Raw genomic sequence first — 20,075 nt, forward strand, 5'->3', positions numbered from 1 at the left:
CCTTCTACATCTCATTATGCGATTTTCCCCTTTCTGTAACAGCGACATTCTCTACACTTAGGGCATTTTTAGAATCCTCGGGAATACAAACCTGAATCACACATCTTCAAGGTTCATTACCTTCTCTGAAGCCCCACCCATGTCCTTCCTTCAAGGAAAGATGCCTTCAAGATGATGTTTCTATGGTTTTTACTGGAAATGGAAGAAGAAGATAAAGGTGGCCGTTGCTAAATTAGGTTATCTGGGGGTTACTGTATCTTTTTTAAGCCTTCGGATAGCTTTACTGCAGCTGGCTGAATTTAGGGTCTTCAAATGTGGGAGTCTAGGGCAATAAAAGGAAGCAAAAAATATATATTTTTTATTTTATTTTAAGAGAAACCAAATAAAATACTCCATGGGATTTTTTCCCCTAATGTGGCCATGCAAGCACAACCTGGCTGTTTTGCAACTGAGCACTGTTAACATCTATTTATAGCCAGTATTTTCACACATGAATCACTGAGAACCCCATAATCTTACTACATCGCTTTCCTTTCCCTTCTAGGGAGCTAAGTTATAGCTTAATGACGGCACGCATAAAGAGGGGGGCCTCCAAGTGGAGATGTAAAGCTAGCAGACAAGCCTACTCCCTAGATTCAGCCAAGTGTGGGATGGCAAGCACATTCGTTTGGAGGTCCTGAGTCACTGCCGGCACTGTCCCTTGGTGATGAGCAAGCTACAGTTAGCACAGAATGGATGTGCATTACGGAGCCATCTTGCCACCAAAAAAAAAAACAACTCGCCCCTCAAACCTCCTACCACACCAAGTTTAAACAACGCCGCTTTATAAAATCTCACATAGATAAATAAACAGGGCTAATGATTGTTAAAGGTTTGTCAAATAAAGAGGAGGGGTGTAGTGGGTCCTCAGCTCATTTCATCCCTGGAAAGTATATGCGGGGAAGTGGGCTGCAGGAGAATAGAAGGTCAGGCGATATATGATCAAAGGGTTTCAAAATGTAGTGACATTAACTGGAGAGTCCTATTAAGTCTCGGGTATCTAGCGTCAGTTCTCGCCGGCACGCGCATGCGTGCGCTGCCTGACATCGGCACAGGCGCTGGCACCCCCACCTCCATATGAACACTAATTGCTTTGTCTTTAGTGTCTATCCCAGAGTCTCCACCCTTAATTTGCCTTCCCCAAGCTCTTTCCTGCAGTCTTTACTTCAGGCTAAAACTCACTAAGATTAATAGATAATTGACACAAAGCACTTACAACAGTGTCCAGCATATAGTAAAGGAATAGCTAACTTTATTCCTAGATTCTCCGTACCATTTTTCTACATTTCCAGCCAGTGGATCACAGACGAATCATCTTTCCCATGAGGCAGCTCCTGCTCACAGGCAACCAGCTGCATGAAGGACTGCATGATTCAGTCATTCAGTGAATTCTTGTTGAGGTCTAACTCTGTCAGACGCTGAATATAAATATGAACAACAGGGGCCCTGTACTCACAGAGCATGAACAATAAATCTATTACCAGGTACCATCATCTCCATCTCAGACCTGAAGGCTCGGGGAGGTTTAAGAAACTTGTTGAAGGCCAGAGCTAACATACTGGAACCCCAATTTAGGCCCAATTCCATCTGATTTCACAATCTCAGACTCTTTCTATTATGCTGCCTCTTGCCACCTCCTCCAAGATACCAGCCAAGTAGTTGAGAAAAGCACATTAAAGAATAACAACCAGCCCTGGCCGGTTGACTCAGTGGTAGAGCATCGGCCTGGCGTGTGGAAGTCCTGGGTTCGATTCCCAGCCAGGGCACACAGGAGAAGTGCCCATCTGCTTCTCTAGCCTTCCTTCTCTCCCTTCTCTCTGTCTCCTTCTTCCCCTCCCGCAGCCAAGGCTCTATGGGTGTAAAGTTGGCCTGGGCGTTGTGGATGGCTCCATGGCCTCCGCCTTAGGCACTAGAATGGCTCCAGTTGCAATGGAGCAATGCCCCAGATGGGCATAGCATTGCCCCCTAGTGGGCTTGCCAGGTATATCCCGGTCGGGCACCTGCGGGAATCTGTCTGCCACCCCCCATTTCTCACTTTGAAAAAATACACACAAAAAAAGGATAACAATCACCTCTGTCTGGTTGGCTCAGCAGTAGAACATTGGCCCAACATGTGGATATCTCAGGTTCGATTCTTGGTTAGGAAACACAGGAGGAGTGACCATCTGCTTCTCTACCCCTACCCCTCATCACTTTCTCTCTCTCTCTTCCCCTCCTGCAGCCATGGTTCAGTTGGTTTGAACTCATTGGCTCTGGGCACTGAGGATGGCTCTGTGGAGCCTCTGTCTCAGGTGCTAAAAATGGCTTAGTTGTGAGAATGGCCCCAGAAGGGCAAAACATCAGTCCCAGACAGGGTTACTGGGTGGATCCCAGTTGGGGCGCATGAAGGAGTCTGTTTCTCTATCTCTCCCCCTCTCACTTGTAAAAAAAGAAAAAAAAAAAAGTCAAATAAGTTTCTGCACATAAATAATGTATGAAAACAAAACAACTTTACCTAGTAGACCAATTGCTGAAAAGGCCAGTGAATTGTGAATTCACATTATTCAGATTTTTGTGTAATTCTGGGTACCCAGAATTAACTGTCCCCATATCAATAGATGAGACATCGCTTATAGGAAAATAAGTGAGTACAAATTGCCTAGCATGCTACTTGACATAGTAGGTGCTTCACACACGTTAACTGGTTACTAATGTTTTTTATTTATTTATTTTTTGTGACAGAGAGAGAGAGAGAGAGAGGGACAGATAGGGACAGACAGACAGGAATGGAGAGAGATGAGAAGTATCAATTCTTTTTTGTGGCACCTTAGTTGTTCATTGATTGCTTTCTCAAGTGTGCCTTGACCAGAAAGAGGGCTACAGCGGACTGAGTGACCCCTTGCTCAAGTCAGTGACCTTGGGCTCAAGCTGGTGCGCCTTGCTCAAACCAGATGAGCCTGCGCTCAAGCTGGCGACCTTGGGGTTTTGAACCTGAATCTTCCATGTCCCAGTCTGACGCTCTAGCCACTGCGCCACTGCCTGGTCAGGCTGGTTAATAATGTTGAGTCAGGACTTTCTCCTTTACTGTGTGTGCCAGGTCAGACCCAGCTTTGCCATCTTCCAGCAGTATGACCTTCGTCAAATCACTTAAGAGCCATAAGCTCAGCTTTCCCCTCTGCAAAATGGGAATCACTAATAGATTTTGTGAAGACTAAATAGGTTAATCAAAGGAATGCAATTAGCAAAGACTTATATGAGTAAGTACTGAGTAAATGAAAGTTGTCACTATTACTATTACTTTCTTCTTAAATCCGAGTAATTTTGATTGGCTACCTCAATATCATATCAAATGATCAACACCAAAAACAGTTTTTTTCCTTCAGGTTTAAGTTTCTTAATATAAACAAAACATCCTCCTTCCTACCATTCCAACAGGAAAATAAACAGGTACATGGAGACTAGATTATGCCTAAACAGCAACCAATTATGTAGAATAAGCAAATTTTGATATGTAAGATTAATAAAGAATGATTAAGAAAATTTAACTTTTATAGTAAGGAGCTGGCTGGTGGTGTGTGGGAAGGCAGTAGGTAGAACAGGCTGTTATTTACATTTGGCCATTTCCTGTTAACTAAATTAAGTAAATAATTTCAATTTCTCTATTAGTCCTTCGGCACAGACCACACATCTTCTTACCAAGATCCACCACAATGTCAACCAGCTTAAACCCAAAATAAAAACTGTTTGAGATCACCACATAGAAAACAAATAGAATCTGCATCTCGGGGCCCTGCACTGTACTTGTGTATCCATAGAGACTAGACAACAGAGAACCACAGAACTCTACAGTGGGAAGCCCCAGGACCTCAGAGATCCTCTAGTCCCAGGCGCCAATCCTGCAGTCGGGGGATCTGCTAAGGGATGAGGAACAGAGTAGAGGTCAGGAAAAAGAACCCTTGATGCTTGTTAATCATAAATGACCTCATGGGCCAACCTAACCCAATACCCTCATTTTATAAGTAACAACCCAGAGCCTGGCTAATTACATGCAGAGCAGGGATCAGAAGTCAGGTTTCCTGATTCCCAGTCTGTTGCTGTCTCATACTCCTGGAGGCTGCCGCTCTATGGCCACGCTAGTCACTAGTAAAAAACTTTCGGTGGTGTTAAACTGACAGCCAAGCAGTTTTTCTCCTTGCAAAACCATGGGGCATTATGTCGCTGCCGGCACTTCATGAAAAGTGTAGGACATAATTATTTGGTATAAACAAAAACATCTTCCCATTCTTTTTTCTTTTCCTTTTTTTTTTTTTTTTTTTTTTTTTGATAACCTGAAAATCTCAAACCACCGTAGCTATTACAAAATGTTTCTTTTCCTCAATAGGCATCTCTGGGCCAAGCACAGATGCATGAAAAATTTGCCAAGAGAAACAATGAAGTAACTGATAATACAAAGCATAAGGGTATCATGAAACCCATGGCTTTGTTTTCTTACTCTAGATACTTAATTACATCTCATTACTGATCATTCTGTGGTCTTGGCAGAAGGGCAAGGAAAGTCCACACTGTAACGTGTGGAGACACACACTCCTCAGTAGAAGAGAGGTCTGCACACGATGGCTCTGCTCACAAAGCGAATGTGCACGCCAGCAAGAATGTTGAAGCTACTATCCTAACCTCCCAAGTGGATCAGTCGTCTCAGAAAAACTCTAATCACTTTCAAAAGAATAAATATAGTATAAAAAATGTTTCAGGTCATTCCTTTTATATCACTTATAAATGCCATCATTGGCAAATGACTTGTGCTCTCCTGGCCGATTTCATCTAACGCGCTTTAAGAAGGGGGTAAGGGAAGCTAGGATGCATAGAATTTGACTCAGTTTTTTGCAGCAGTTCAGGGTTGCCTTGAACCCAAAGGGCATGACTTAGGACAAAGCTTAGCAAACCACCCTGCTACACAGAGCTTACGTTACCTTGGAATTCGGGAAGGCATATCCTGGATAAAACTAATGGTGGCAAAGTACTTACAGATTAGCAGCAGGATACAAGTCGATTCTTGTCAGTAGGCTATCTTCCAGAGAAGAGTATGTGGATAAGAGGAAAGTGCAGGAATGCATAATATAAATCATAAAATTAAACTTACACTCCTAGGTAACTAAAAGAAGTGAAGAATCAAATATATTTTATCCCTCATTTAAACTAGAATTTCATTAGATTTTTATAGAAACATAAAAATCTGTAGGTGTGGTAAACCTGAAGTTTTCCAAAAATGGTTGCAATTAACTTTTCATATACTACTTGTGCATGTGACCTTGCAGCTCCTTCCATTCAAGAGATAGAATCTGCCCTAGCCAGTTGGCTCAGGGGCAGAGTTGTCAACCCAGAATCTGGACATCCCGGGTTCGATTCCTGGTCAGGGCACACAGGAGAAGCGACCATCTGCTTCTCTACCCCTCTCCCTCCACTTCTTCCTATCTCTTCTCCTCCCACAGCCATAGTTCAATTGATTCAAATGTGTTGATCCCAGGTGCTGAGGATGGCTCTTTGGAGCCTCTGCCTCAGGCACTAAAAATAGTTCTGTTGTGAGCATGGCCCCAGATGGGCAGAGCATCGGTCCTAAATGGGGGCTGCTGGGTGGATCCTGGTCAGGGTGCATGTAGGAATCTCTCTTTCTATCTCCCCTCCTCTCATTTGGAAAAGAAGAAAAAAAAAGGAAAGATGGTAGAATCCATTTCCCTACTTCTTGAATTGGGGCTGACCTTGTACTGTTCGTTCACCAATAAAAATTGACTCTGGAGTTTCTGCTCTCACATTCTTGGAATGCTTTCCTGAGATCACCGTGCAGGGAAGCCTGGTCTAGCCCACCAGAGGTTCAGACACTCGTAGAGAAGAGATGAGATGACCCAGCTGAAGTCTCCCAGTCCAACTAGCTGACAGCCAGACATGTGAGTGAGCCTACCGTCGACCATTCAGGGTCAGCTGGGCTGAAGCTGCAGAGTGACTCAGAATTTGGAGCCATTATTGCTTTGGCTCTACCTAAGTTTTGAAATAGGCCACAAAGTAGAAGGAGCAAACCAGTTACCTTGTTGAATACCCATTATGTATGAAGCACCAGGTCAGATACCCCACACAAGACATAAAAGAAGATTAGTAATATTGAAAAGAAGACATCAATAGCCCTCTCCTTCATATGTAAACACATCTACAAATAAAGTGGCATGTAATAATCTGTTTTAAATATATCAAATCTATGCAAACAACCTTTCGTTACTCCTACGGGCCAGGGCAAGTGTCTTACTGGAGTGTCCATGACAATCCCGTGGGAGCCCTGGCCAGGGCTCACAGGAGAAGCAATGATCTGCTTCTCCTCCCCTCCCAGCCCCCTGCCCCTCTCTTCCCCTCTCAGAGCCATGGCTCGGTCGGTCCAAGTGTTAGCCTCAAGACCTGAGGATAGCTCAGTTGATTAGAGCATGGGCCCCAGACAGGGTTGCCGGGTGGATCCTGGTTGGGGCACATGCAGAAGTCTGTCTCTGTATCACCCCTCCTCTCATTTAAAAAAGAAAAAAAAAAAAAAAAGACAATCCAGTGGGTTGAGAGAAAAATAATCAGATAACTTATTATTTTTAATTAATATATATTTTTTGATTTTTCAAATGTTTTCATAAGGTATAGTACATTATATACATGGCCTCATAAGATACATAGCATGTATTATATATTATGGTATATGAACATTATTTATAAATTCATATATAAATACATTATAGGGTTTTCTACTTACAGTTCCCACATGTTCTCAAACTGCCACCTCTACACAAAAATATACTTCTTCCATGCCTTTACTTTTCTCAGATAAATAAATCCTTCCCTCGCTACCTAGGGAACAGTCAGCGATAACTATTGTCACAGACCACTGCTCATCTGTACTGTTATCAGCAAGGCTATAAGCACTTTCCAGACAGGGTGTGTGTAACCATTTGTCTTTGGCAATATAGCATAATGGTATTATGGCACGATTTTTAAGAGTTTGGGTCCTGGAGTCAGGTTGCCTGGGTTTGAATCACAGTTCTTCCACTTATTACCTGTGCAACCTTCAGTAAGTTATCTGTGCTGTAGAGAGAGATGACACTATTCCCTACCTCATGGGGTTGCTGTGAGACTAGAATGAGTTAACACATGCCAAATGCTTAGAAGAATGCCTGGCACCATAGTTAAGTGCTCATAATTATTAGCTATCATCCTTACTACCACCCCCATTACCATCATCACTGTCACCACCATTTCTCTATCTCTAATGTCTGATAGGGTCCGTTTGATGGAGGCAAGTGAGAAGAGCATGAGTTGTGGAGCAAATACATTATGTGATTTGTTAAAATTTTGGAAGTGATTGTTGTAAGTTTTTCCAGAAGGATATTATAACTTCAAGGCAAAGTGGCTCACTGGTATCAGTCGAAGTTGATGTGTTACTGACAAATAAAACATGTAAATAGTAATCATGTAAGACAATAAACACCTTCAAGGTCTGCTTTTACAGCCTGATAATGGTGAGGCTATATAACAATTCTCAGCTGAAAATTATTAGCGGGGATGTTCCCCGTAAGCACTGGGTTTTAAAGTGTAAGATCTCCCCTGGTGGAAATCATCAGACACAGGTTTACTGCATATCCACGTGCAGCATTTAGATTTCTGTGAGATTCCTATATGCAGACTCACAAATCCATCTCTTCCAAATATACTACTCATAACCTACACTACAAGAAAGGCACAGTGGCAAAAGTTGTTAGGCATCATAGGGGAAAAGGTTCAAAGAGATCATCTCTCCATGCCCCTCACTTCAGAGACCAGGCTACTGGGCCCAGAGAGGGTCAGTGTCTTAACTAAGTCACACAGCTCCCAATTCTTTTCCTTTGATTTCTGTCTAGTTCAGTGCACTTCTCATAACCTCAGTTTTAGAAACTATTGATATTTTCATAAACCTTTTGAGTAACAGTGTGGCATTTGTTAAGAGAAGTAAGAAAGCCATACTATAAATAACCAGCTCAGTGCAGGACACACAGTGGGTTTCCAATAAATGCTTGCTGAAGGATGAGTGGAGGGATGAGCGGTGGCCGGCCTGGCTAGCTGTAAAGTACTCAAGACCTGACTCTCAGGTCTTGTAAGCAGTGCCAGCAATCTGAGGCCAATGAGAAAAATCCCTTTTTTTTTTTTTTTTTTTTTTTGCGAGAGAGAGGAAGGGAGAGAGATGAGGAGCATCAGCTCGCAGTTGTGCCACTTTAGTTGTTCATTGATTGCTTCTCATATGTGCCTTGACCAGGTGGCTCCAGCCGAGCCAGTGACCCTTTGCTCAAACCAGCAACCTTTGGGCTCAAGCCAGTAACCATGGAATCATGCCTATGATCCCACACTCAAGCTGGTGACCCTGAGCTCAAGCCAGATAAAAGCTGGCGACCACAGGGTTTTGAACCTGAGACCTCAGCATCCCAAGTCTACGCTTTACCCAGTGCACCACCACTGGTCAGGCTAGAGAAATCACTTCTTAAACGAAGAACCCAGCAATGATATACAAAGTCATTCTCTTAATTGTCCCCCCCCCCATAATCATGCCTCATATCTCATTTAATAAAAGAGAAAATCAAATAAACTTACCTTTCTTTTTTTTTTTTTTAATATTTTATTTATTGATTTTTTTAGAGAGAGAGGAGTGAGAGAGAGAGACAGAGAGAGAGAGAGAGAGAAGGGGGAGGAGCAGGAAGCATCAACTCCTATATGTGCCTTGACCAGGCAAGCCCAAGGTTTCGAACCGGCGACCTCAGTGTTCCAGGTCGATGCTTTATCCCACTGAGCCACCACAGGTCAGGCCATAAACTTACCTTTCTTATTGGGTTTGTCCCTGAATTTTTAAGACTCAATTAACGATAATATTAACAATAATAGACCATGGTTGCTGAGTGCTAATTTTGTACCAGCCATGTTGCAAACATTTGGCATGTGTTGACATTTAATCCTCACAGCAAATTTCGGTTACAAACATACTACAGTAATATCATCTCCACTTAACAGATAAGAAAACTAAAGCACAGACTTGTTGTATTAACTAACTTGTCTAAAGTTTTATAGCCAATAACTAATGGTGTAGCTATTCGAACTCAGGCAGTGTGATTCCAGTCCTTTATAGTGTCACTGTTCAACTTTTGGTTGCCAGTGCAAATTATTCAAATTTGTATATTTGTGTGTGTGTATATATATATATATATATATGTATGTGTGTGTGTGTATAAATTGACTAAATTAAAATTTAAAACTTCTATACCATAAAAGACATATTAAAGTGAAATTGCAAGATAGAGACTAGAAAAGATAATAGCAAAACATTTAATCAACAAAACCGTAATTTATAGAATATATAATTAATTCCTAAAATCCATAAGAAAAAGACAACCAATACAAAGGAAAAATAGGCAGACCATGAAGATAAGCAGGGCTGCTCAGCACAGAAAGGAGGCCTCACTAATAATTGAGGAAGGAAATCTAAAAATTCACATTCAAATTGGGAAAAATCATAAACTCAATAACAGCAAGTGTCAGTGAAGCCACGGAGCAATGAGACTCACATTCCGCTCTAACTTGGCACCCCATTCAGGAGAGAGAGCAGGAATCCACAACTCCACATTCCAAAAATCCAATTCCTACTCCCTAAATAATATTCCCTAGACAAATGAATATACAAAAGAGAGAAGTGTCCATTTTGAATATACAAAAGAGAGAAGAACATTTCAGAGCAGCATTTTCCCCTAATACTTAAAAATGAAAACTCAATTTCCATAAATCATGGATATTCATATAACGAAATTTATAATATATAGCTATCAAAATATAGAAACCAAAGTAAAATGGAACAAGGAAGAATACAGGATGAAAAAGCTTGTTTCAGAAAGACAGACTCAACATGCTGTTTACACAAAGTTTAGAAACAGGTGGAACATAAAAGCGAGACTAAGAGACATGGACAAGAGTGTGGTGGTTACCAGGGGTGGGGGGAGGGAGGACATGGGAGGGAGGAAGGGAGGGAGTTAGGGGGAGGGGGAGGGGCACAGAGAACTAGATAGAGGGTGGCGGAGGACAATCTGACTTTGGGCGAGGGGTATGCAACATAACTTAATGACAAAATAACCTAGACATGTTTTCTTTGAATATATGTACCCTGATTTATTAATGTCATCCCATTACCATTAATAAAAATTTATTAAAAAAAAAAAAAAAAAAGAAATAGGCCAGGCACTTCTGCACACTGTTCAGCAGCACACGCATGTTTTAAAAAGTAGAAAACACGCATGGGGATTATACACAGCAAGTTAAAGACGGTTTTCTGGGGTGGGGAGATAGAGAGTGGATTAAGAAAGAGATACTTAAGGGGCTTCAACTGTATCCATAATATTTTACTCAAAAAATGCTTTAGAGTGTACACAGTAAATTAAGATTTTACAGTTTGCATGGCAGCATGTAGTGGTTCATTATGTTTTCCATACTTTTCTGTATGTTTGAATTTTTTTCAGATTTTTAGAAGAAATATTTAAAAAAACAGCAAAGCATTAATGATGAAAGTTTCACGATTTGTAGGGATGAGTAAAATTTTAATAATCTGTACATTATTGAAGCAGACTATAAATTCAATTGATATTGTCTCTCTTCATTAGAAACCTCTAAGGTAGACCAATGCTTCTTGCTATTATAAATTAATTTGGATAATTATATGACCAGATGTGGAGCTAATGTGTCCTTTAAATATTAACTCCTTTTATATTGTTTCTATGATGACCAATTACTATGGCAGTAGTGTCCATATTTTGGAGATAAAGGTCCTAAATGTAATTCTTCAACTTAACCCAGGGTAGAGCTGGAATTTTGGCAGAAGGTCAGGAACACAGCCCAGGACCAAGCCTTCATTCCTTCAATGTTAGACTTTGTCATCACAACAGAATAATCCAAAGTATGCTGTAGAAGTAACTTTGATGCTTCTATCTTAATTTGCCAAAGGCTAAGGAAATTTAAAAATATCCAAAGAAAATACTATAATCTGAACATGCAGAAAGTTAGAGCAATTAGCAAATTTACCATTTTACAATTACGTTAAGTATCTTAACTTAAGTGAGCACTCAGGCTGTGGTTGGAGGTATGACCCGGGACCCTGCGGTTGGATGTTTGGCAGATGAACTTCAAATACAATCTGTTGACCCATGGACACAAGTGGCCTTAATCAGAGCAGAATACATTTTTTTAAAATGTTGATTTTAAAAACAGAAGTGTAAATAGACTGTGCTTTATAAACCTGCTAAAGGTGCTCTCTGCTATAGATTTCAGAAACGTTTTGAGTCTTTGGCTGTGGTAAGTACAAGAGTGCAGACTTGTTAAAGCAGGAATAGGTACCCTTGTTAAAAATTCCACTTACATTAAGAGTTACAAATTGTTTTCCAGTCCCTGAAGAATGCGTTCCAGAAACAGCGACACAGAGGGCTCGGCCCTAAAGCAATTTCCAAGACAGAGTAAAGACCACCATTTCCAAGGACCTAAAGACATGAAGCAGAGACAGCAAGACACAGACTCTACCAGTGAATCAAATGCAATCCTTCTGCATCCTACGTCACACAGCAGTAATGGCCAGCAAGGAGAAGAGCTCTCAAGACCTATGTCACACAGTAGTAATGGCCAGCAAGGAGAAGAGCTCTCAAGACCTATGTCACACAGTAGTAATAGCCACCAAGAAGACCTCTCAAGACCTATGTCACACTGTAGTAATGGTCACCAAGAAGATCTCTCAAGACCTATGTCACACAGTAGTAATAGCCACCAAGAAGACCTCTCAAGACCTACGTCACACCGTAGTAATGGTCACCAAGAAGATCTCTCAAGACCTATGTCACACAGTAGTAATGGTCACCAAGAAGACCTCTCAAAACCTACGTCACACCGTAGTAATGGTCACCAAGAAGATCTCTCAAGACCTATGTCACACAGTAGTAATGGTTACCAAGAAGAAGACCTCTCAAGACCTACGTCACACAGTAGTAATGGTCACCAAGAAGACCTCTCAAGACCTACGTCACACAGTAGTAATGGTCACCAAGAAGACCTCTCAAGACCCATGTCACACAGTAGTAATGGCCACCAAGGAGAAGGCCTCTCAAGACCTACGTCACACAGTAGTAATGGCCACCAAGGAGAAGACCTCTCAAGAGAGGACCTATTATTTCTTCTAAGCATTCTGGAGGGAGAACTGCAGGTAAGCTGAGTTTGAATTATACCCATCACGCCTCAAGGGGAAGGCTGCTTATGAATTTGGTGTGTATGCTGCCACAGAAATATTAATCTATGGTTCATACTTGTCTATACATAAAAGAAAGTGTAAGTACACACACACAGATTCTCTTCTGCCAAAATGAAGGGTAATTAACCACATCTAAAAGGGCTGTGACAGCCTGATCTGTGGTGGCACAGTGGATAAAGCGTCAACCTGGAAATGCTGAGGTCACCAGTTCGAAACCCTGGGCTTGCCTGGTCAAGGCACATATGGGAGTTGATGCTTCCAGCTCCTCCCCCACTTCTCTCTCTCTGTCTCTCCTCTCTCTCTCTGTTTCTCCCTCTCCTCTCTAAAATGAATAAAAAAAAATTTAAAGGGGCTGTGACATGCGACTGCATACATGTTGTCTAAGGTCATATCCTCTACGCATGCTGCTCACAAGCCTCAGAGCACAGCCACGTGTGGGTAACAATAACGCCAGACGACTTCTGGATTGGTTTAAATAACACTAGATGCTTTTGTACTGCATGCGAACTGGCTCATAGACTTGCCCTGGCATCGTTAACCTACATATAAACTACAAAAATAGTTTCCTACCCCTGAAAACACAAATGCCAGTCTATTGAGGGGTATCATATTAACTGCTTGTCAAACACAATAAAAAAACATAGGGTCTCTCAATGTTATACAGTGGTCACTTATTACAACATTATTAATGTGTAATTAGACTATAAGAAGGATGAAGGGACATAAGTTTTGCTACCTTTTCTAAGATGCTATAACTAAATATAATTTGTTGACACTTGAAAGAGAAATAAAAAACACTCTACTAAGCAATCACGTTCAGAGACTGTTGGTACATAAAGTGGATTTCTGAAATGCCTTTTGTTGCTACAGGCTCGAGATGAAGTCATAGGCATTTTAAAGGCTGAAAAAATGGACTTGGCTTTGCTGGAAGCACAGTATGGGTTTGTCACTCCAAAAAAGGTGTTAGAGGCTCTTCAGCGAGATGCCTTTCAAGCAAGATCTGCCCCTTGGCAGGAGGACGTCTATGAAAAACCAATGAACAAGGTATGCATCACATCAGGGCGTGTGCCTGGGAGGGGGACGCAGCTCACTAGCCAGCCAAGCCTGAGGCCGGGCAGTGGGACACGACATAGAACTCCTTTTTGATTACTTAACATTTTACATTCTAGGACATTTAAAATCTGTGCAAGGTAGATAAATACTACATGTTCTCCAGGAAAGAGAAAGAGAGAGAATAAATCATGGACAGGATGTTTTCACTAGGTCTGCTTTTTGACATCAGACTGAAATCTAACTAATGCAAGAGAATTTCTCTCTCTATCCACGCGCAGACACACACACACACACACACACACACACACACACACACACACACACGTTGAACTTCTTTTGGGGAATCTGAATGCTGTTCAGGTTGCAATAAAAACAAAGTTTAACCATAAAGGTTAATTTCTTTGAAAACACAGATATTATGTCATAGAAATTTTGAGCACGAATGGAAATGACCTGAAGATCTCTCCAAGAAACCGAGTTTTAGAAAGCATGTATTTCAAGCGAGTGCATAGCCTCCCCTTCCTTCACAAGTTTCCTGACAGCGAAGGGCTCTCCTCTACCGTATGTGCCCAGCAGGGACAGCGGCAGAGCGGGTGGTCCCACGCGGCCACCACTGCACAAAGCTGTGGCTCCGTCTGCTCTTTTACTTGCTGACATTTCTGAAACTCTCTGGCATCCTTATTTTATTCTTCTATTTTCCTCTGAAACCTTCATGGAAAATTTCATAATTTTTCATTTTTATAAAAGGGAAACAACTAGGAGCCCGAGTTAAGGCTGGAGAGAGTGAAAGCAAGTTTTGGACAAGTTTTCCCTACATAAGCTCTGGCAGCCTACCTCAGGACTGACCTCCAATGTCCTTGCTATTCTCGTCTTGGGTGTCTCCTGAGAGAAGACTACCGTCCTGCCAAATTGTGAAGGGGTTTGGTCATAAGGATCTACGTCTCTGGAAGAGACCACCCAGAGTCTGTTAACTTGGCGCTTTAATCCTGATTTTAAACAAGAGGAGCTGAAGCTGTAAGTCGGTAGTGTTAGAACTGCGTCCTGGCTTCCAACACGGTGACTGTGAGGCAGCGCTAGGCCCCAATTCCCCAGCCCATATGAGCACAAATGCAAACTAATGAGACTGAACATATCCTGACAAAACTCCACGAATGACACAACCCCTCAACACATCAGTGTGAAAGGAAACAAAATGTTTCCAAACTTAGGCTGAAATCAGTAGGAAAAAGTTTTGTCACAAAAGAAGTCTACTACACATATGCAAAACTGGACCTACCCTGACCCGCTACAAATGCTTGCCCCTGAAAGTCATCCATGACTTAGCCTTGCTTTACAAAGCCAGCCTTCTTGGATTGCTCCCCAGACAGACACCCCCCCACACACGTTCCCACACAACCACAGTCCCACCTCCATGACTTGCCCGCATTCTCCTCCTGCCTCCTCCTTTCCCCTTACAGACTCGTCTCTCCTCGACTATCAGTATGTCCAGTTCCTGGAGGCCCACTAACTCTACCCAGCAACCCGCTTGTCCACCCTCTTCCCGTAGCTAGTGGAAAGTCACAGGCGAGAGGAAGATATCCAGAGAATAAGGAGTCAAGGGGAACTCTGAAAATATTTCCCTAGACAGGGCTGAAGAACAGAGAGGACAATGCTCCCACTAAGACCATCCGTGACTGCACACTCTTTACGTAAGAATAAAGATCGGCATGTTAAAAAAATAATCTTTTGCTTTCTCCCATTGCGGGGTGTAAACCTTCCCCTATGTTTTTTTCTTCCTGTGTTATTTCTGAAAATTCTAAAAATCTCAACCATGTCTAGGTAAACTAAAAAGGATTTATCTATTCTTAAGGTGAAATAACTTAGAAGATCAAACTGCTCTCAGTTATATCATGTAATAGAAACACTGATTTAAGCAAAAAAAAATATCCAAAATCCAAAAATAAACAAACAGAAACAACTGGTGGAGGCCTGGGCGCTGGACAGAGGTAAGGATGGGGAGAGGGTGAGGCTGAGCCATCCAGGGCAGGGAGATGCAAGGACTCAGGAGTGGGGAGAGGGTGAGGCTGAGCCGTCCAGGGCAGGGAGACACAAGGACTCAGGAGTGGGGAGAGGGTGAGGCTGAGCCGTCCGGGGCAGGGAGACACAAGGACTCAGGAGTGGGGAGAGGGTGAGGCTGAGCCATCCAGGGCAGGGAGACAAGGACTCAGGAGTGGGGAGAGGGTGAGGCTGAGCCGTCCAGGGCAGGGAGACACAAGGACTCAGGAGTGGGGAGAGGGTGAGGCTGAGCCGTCCAGGGCAGGGAGACACAAGGACTCAGGAGTGGGGAGAGGGTGAGGCTGAGCCGTCCGGGGCAGGGAGACAAGGACTCAGGAGCCCACAGCAGCCTCCACCTCTTACTGCTTTCTAACCTAGGGTTCCCTATGAGAAGTTACCTTTAAAAAAAGTCTTGAGTTAATGGCCTAACATATTTCTAGTTCTCCCAAAAAAGATATTAAGAAAAATATGAGAGCATAAAAGAATCTGCATACCTTATTAGCATTACCTTAGGGCAATCTTTAGAATATTTATTTTAAACAATGCATAGTTTAGCTTTAAATTTTTATTTCATTCATCTATTTAATATTTATTGAAGAGCTGATGCATAAAAATCAGTGTGGTTCCTGTATTGAGGGTGTTTAATGTCTAAGAAAGAGACACGATCACCGAAGATGACGATCATACACATATTGGTTAAAGCGTGAAGCACTATGGGAGCGTATAATGGGGCATCAGGTTTAGACAGAAGAATCAGGACAAGCAAGATTTAGAGGACGAGTAGGTGTCAGTCAGGTAGAACATGCAGACACTCCACTTGCAGCAACCCTGTGGACTATATACCCAGTGAAATTCTATCACTAAAAATATATGTAAAAATATTAGACAAACCATCTAACACAAACTTCAGTGCATGGGTGAGCTTACACGGAAGCAAGAGAAATTCTGAAACTGGGAACTAAAAGGGAAATTGACATAGACCAGGCTCTGGCTCCGTATATTTTGAAACGTCCTCCTTTCAATCCCCAAGCTTCCGTTGCTGGGAACCAAAGGACACGTTCACTTTGGAACACAGCCTCCGACTTCTCACCTTTATTTGACAATGGTTGGGTGGGCTGAACGGTGGCCAGTGAGAGCATTTCCGGGAGCTTTTCCTACACCGAGATGGTGAGCAGTCACTTGCCTATATGTGGAAGTGACTATGGAACCAGACCTCCTCTTTAGCAGGACCCAAAAATGTTTATAGTCTGTCCAACACTACCTGACATGCAAGGAAATCTGATGGTGGGTCAGTCAAGATGGGAGAAAAACAGGGGTCTTAACTAATTGCAATTAATGCGTTACATCTGAAATTTTACAAAATACATGACGAGGTGAACACATCGCTGGGGCCTTAGCAGGGCCTTAAAAGATACCCATGCAAGCTTCGTGGCAAGTCCTCCTCCTCTCTCCGTCTTTGTGTGTGAGACTATGTGTACATTTTTAGGCAGGAAGGCTTGACCACGTTTGTAGACACACTCTGAAGGGACAGAGGTGGGATCAAAGATATAAAGAAAGAGATTTATAGATGAAACAAGGGCTGGAAGAAGACAAAAAAGGACGGAGCACAGAAGTTCATAGAAGTGAGGAGGTTAAGAATGTACAAAATTACAGTTACATTAAGAGAAGCAGAAATAAAATTAAAATAGAGCCTTTATGCTTGATGGGCTCTATTCAGTTACGTAAGAGATACAATTAAGAAGGTAACAATGTGCTCAGGTGTAGTATTTAGACAGACTAGTGTGGGATTCAAATAGAATGATGCCTTGAGTTAAAGAGAAAGGCCGCTGACAGGCATAGGGAAAGAGCCGCACGGCAGGTCCAGTTAAATTGGAAGATGACCCAGAATGCTACCAAGTGTGAAGGTGGAAAGGCAGACTGTAGGGCAGGGGTCCCCAAACTACGGCCCGCGGGCCACATGCAGCCCCCTGAGGCCATTTATCCGGCCCCCGCCGCACTTCTGCAAGGGCACCTCTTTCATTGGTGGTCAGTGAGAGGAGCATAGTTCCCATTGAAATATTGGTCAGTTTGTTGATTTAAATTACTTGTTCTTTATTTTAAATATTGTATTTGTTCCCGTTTTGTTTTTTTACTTTAAAATAAGATATGTGCAGTGTGCATAGGGATTTGTTCATAGTTTTTTTTATAGTCCGGCCCTCCAACGGTCTGAGGGACAGTGAACTGGTCCCCTGTGTAAAAAGTTTGGGGACCCCTGCTGTAGGGGGAGTGAGCTGAATGAAACTTTGTCGATGACAAGGTAAGAGTGAGGGCAGACCACCACCATGAAGAAGGACAATGAAGACAAGTGAGAGCTGTCGAGGGCTCCGGCAGCCGGAGGGCAGAGCCCTGCGAACCAAGTGAGAGCTGTCGAGGGCTCCGGCAGCCGGAGGGCAGAGCCTTGCTAACCAAGTGAGAGCTGTCCGAGGGCTCCGGCAGCCGGAGGGCAGAGCCCTGCGAGCCCCGCCACCACTGCCAGGTTCTGAGATACCGAGGCGATGAGAGAATGAGCAGTCTCTGTAAAACAGACATCCCAGTGCGATCGAGGAAAAGTAGGTTAAAATAGAGACCTTTATTTGACAGGTTATAAACAGTATATTTAGTTACCTTTGATCTACTAAAATGGCCATACAATTTATCTGCTCTGTGGATGAGCTTGATGGAAAAGAGCAATCTTCAAAGAGCCAATGGAAAAGAACAAATAGAACCAAAGCGGTAAGACAGAAAGAAGATCACACCTAGAATCAGAGCGGTGGGTGACTCTGGAGGTGTTAAAACAAAGGTCATAATTCATTTCTAAACATGTATTAAGTAACTTGAAGCAAAATCATGGACAACCTCTCTGTTCTTCCTTCCCTCTAAGCATACAAGAATCACTAGAAATACAAGCTAATAAAACACATTGTACTATCTTTATCCTAGGCAAGGAGTTGAATTCTTTATCCTAGGCAAGGAGTTGAATTATACTAGGGTCTGGGAATAGCACATGACATCAAGGAGGTTAAAATGATAAGCAGGAAGCTAGTCCTTGACCAGGAAACATTAAGGAGCCATCTTTTCAATCTTTCTTTCCCTGACACTCCCTGAAATGACTGGCCAGTCTTCCTGTTCTATTCCCCAGGCTTCATTCAGCGTGCAAGTGGAGACAGATAAGGGGACAGGGGTCCTCTGATAGTCCCTTAGTACTTAATGATACACACCTTACACTGCTAATTGTTTCATGTGTGTATGCGCGCGCGCGTGTGTGCGTCTTATCTTCCTCGTGAAAGTAGAAACACTGAGACTTCAAACTTTTCTCGTATTTCCCATGGCAACTATCATAGTACTAAGTCCAGAGAGCACAGCAGCCACTCAGCCCCTTTGTGCCTCATGTTCATCATTGGAACGGCAGTGATGTAGGAGTTATTTATACCTTACTGCTCCAGGTCATGGCCGAGGTCTGATTTTTCATAAGTCTGCCTCCTGAGGGTACATGATGTCACATGGTGCACAGACTTAGTCACTACTGCAGATACTGGCATGCTGACCACTTGTCAAAAAGTGATGTGAATTTTCGGAAACATTTTGGAGAACTGAATTTCAAAATTTTCAACCTCTGGCATAAATGGATTAATAAACACTGTTGCCTTGGAAAAACTGTGACACTAGAACTGATCTTAGAAATCAAATCCATGTGGGGAGGGGGACATGGGAGATATTGAGGGGAATATGGGGAGGGGAGGATGCATTTGGGGTGACACTAGAATCTATGTAAACACAATAAATTAAAATCAATAAAAAAAAAAGAAAAAGAAATCAAGTCCAGCCATTCAATATATAAATGAGAACCCTGAAAAACAGAATGGGTCAGCGGCTGGGTCAAGCTCACACATACACAGGCGGTGGGAAATGCCATGAGTTCAGGCCCATCATTCCATCAGTCAGGAATGAAAGTGAGTCAACTGAGAACGACTGACATATTTTCTAAAAGTCACTCTGGGCATGGAGAAATGAAGGCACGGAATAAAACTTCAGGTGCATGCTAAAACATCTAGAGTCAGTTAATACTTTCTTTGGGGGCTTTCCCGCTGCCAGGCATCTTTCCCATTAACCAGTGTTGACAAACACGAGCTCCAAACATGTTGCACCGAACAGCATGCAGTAAGTTCAAGCCATCCCTCACGAGCCAGCGAATGTGAGAGAAGGCAAACTCGAATCAGTCATCTCACTGATAGGAAAGAACAAACAATTCTACTTAGGAGTAGTCAGAGAAGGCTACAAAGGAAGAACAGGAAAAGTTTTGGGTAGAAGGGTAAAAATGTGGCTAGGTCTCAGCATTGAAAAAAGCAGTCTTGAACCACCACGGTATGATCTAAGAACTTCCCCACGTCCCGTGTGGCCACAGCTTGGATGAGAAAAATGGGGAGGTACGGAGTAAGAATGGGGAAGAAGTGTTGGGAGACCAGCGATGAAAGACCTTCTGGCTCTGGATAGGAGTGTAGAGTGATCCCACGGGTGGAAGGATCATGCTGTCACTAATGAGGACAGGCCGGAAGGGGGTGAGGCTGAAGGATGGGAGACCACATACAAGCTCATGTAATAAATGAAGAGCAATGCTTCTTTCCAGCCTTCCTGC

General features: G+C 42.7%; 2 protein-coding genes across 7 annotated transcripts in view; one reads left to right on the forward strand and one right to left on the reverse strand.

Annotated features, from left to right (window-relative positions):
* Positions 1 to 20,075, reverse strand: part of CMSS1 (cms1 ribosomal small subunit homolog) — a 430,962-nt gene that overhangs the window by 287,751 nt on the left and 123,136 nt on the right. The gene's annotated exons all lie outside the window — the stretch shown is intronic.
* Positions 1 to 20,075, forward strand: part of FILIP1L (filamin A interacting protein 1 like) — a 327,587-nt gene that overhangs the window by 190,317 nt on the left and 117,195 nt on the right. For both annotated transcript variants that reach the window (XM_066241790.1, XM_066241791.1), the window contains exons 2-3: positions 11,488 to 12,292; positions 13,208 to 13,381. In XM_066241790.1, coding sequence (XP_066097887.1) covers positions 11,498 to 12,292; positions 13,208 to 13,381 — 969 coding nt within the window. In that variant the 5' untranslated portion in view covers positions 11,488 to 11,497. The remainder of the gene's footprint in view (positions 1 to 11,487; positions 12,293 to 13,207; positions 13,382 to 20,075) is intronic.

The sequence above is a fragment of the Saccopteryx bilineata genome, chromosome 8 (assembly GCF_036850765.1).
Source record: "Saccopteryx bilineata isolate mSacBil1 chromosome 8, mSacBil1_pri_phased_curated, whole genome shotgun sequence".
NCBI classification, from domain to species: Eukaryota; Metazoa; Chordata; class Mammalia; order Chiroptera; family Emballonuridae; genus Saccopteryx; species Saccopteryx bilineata.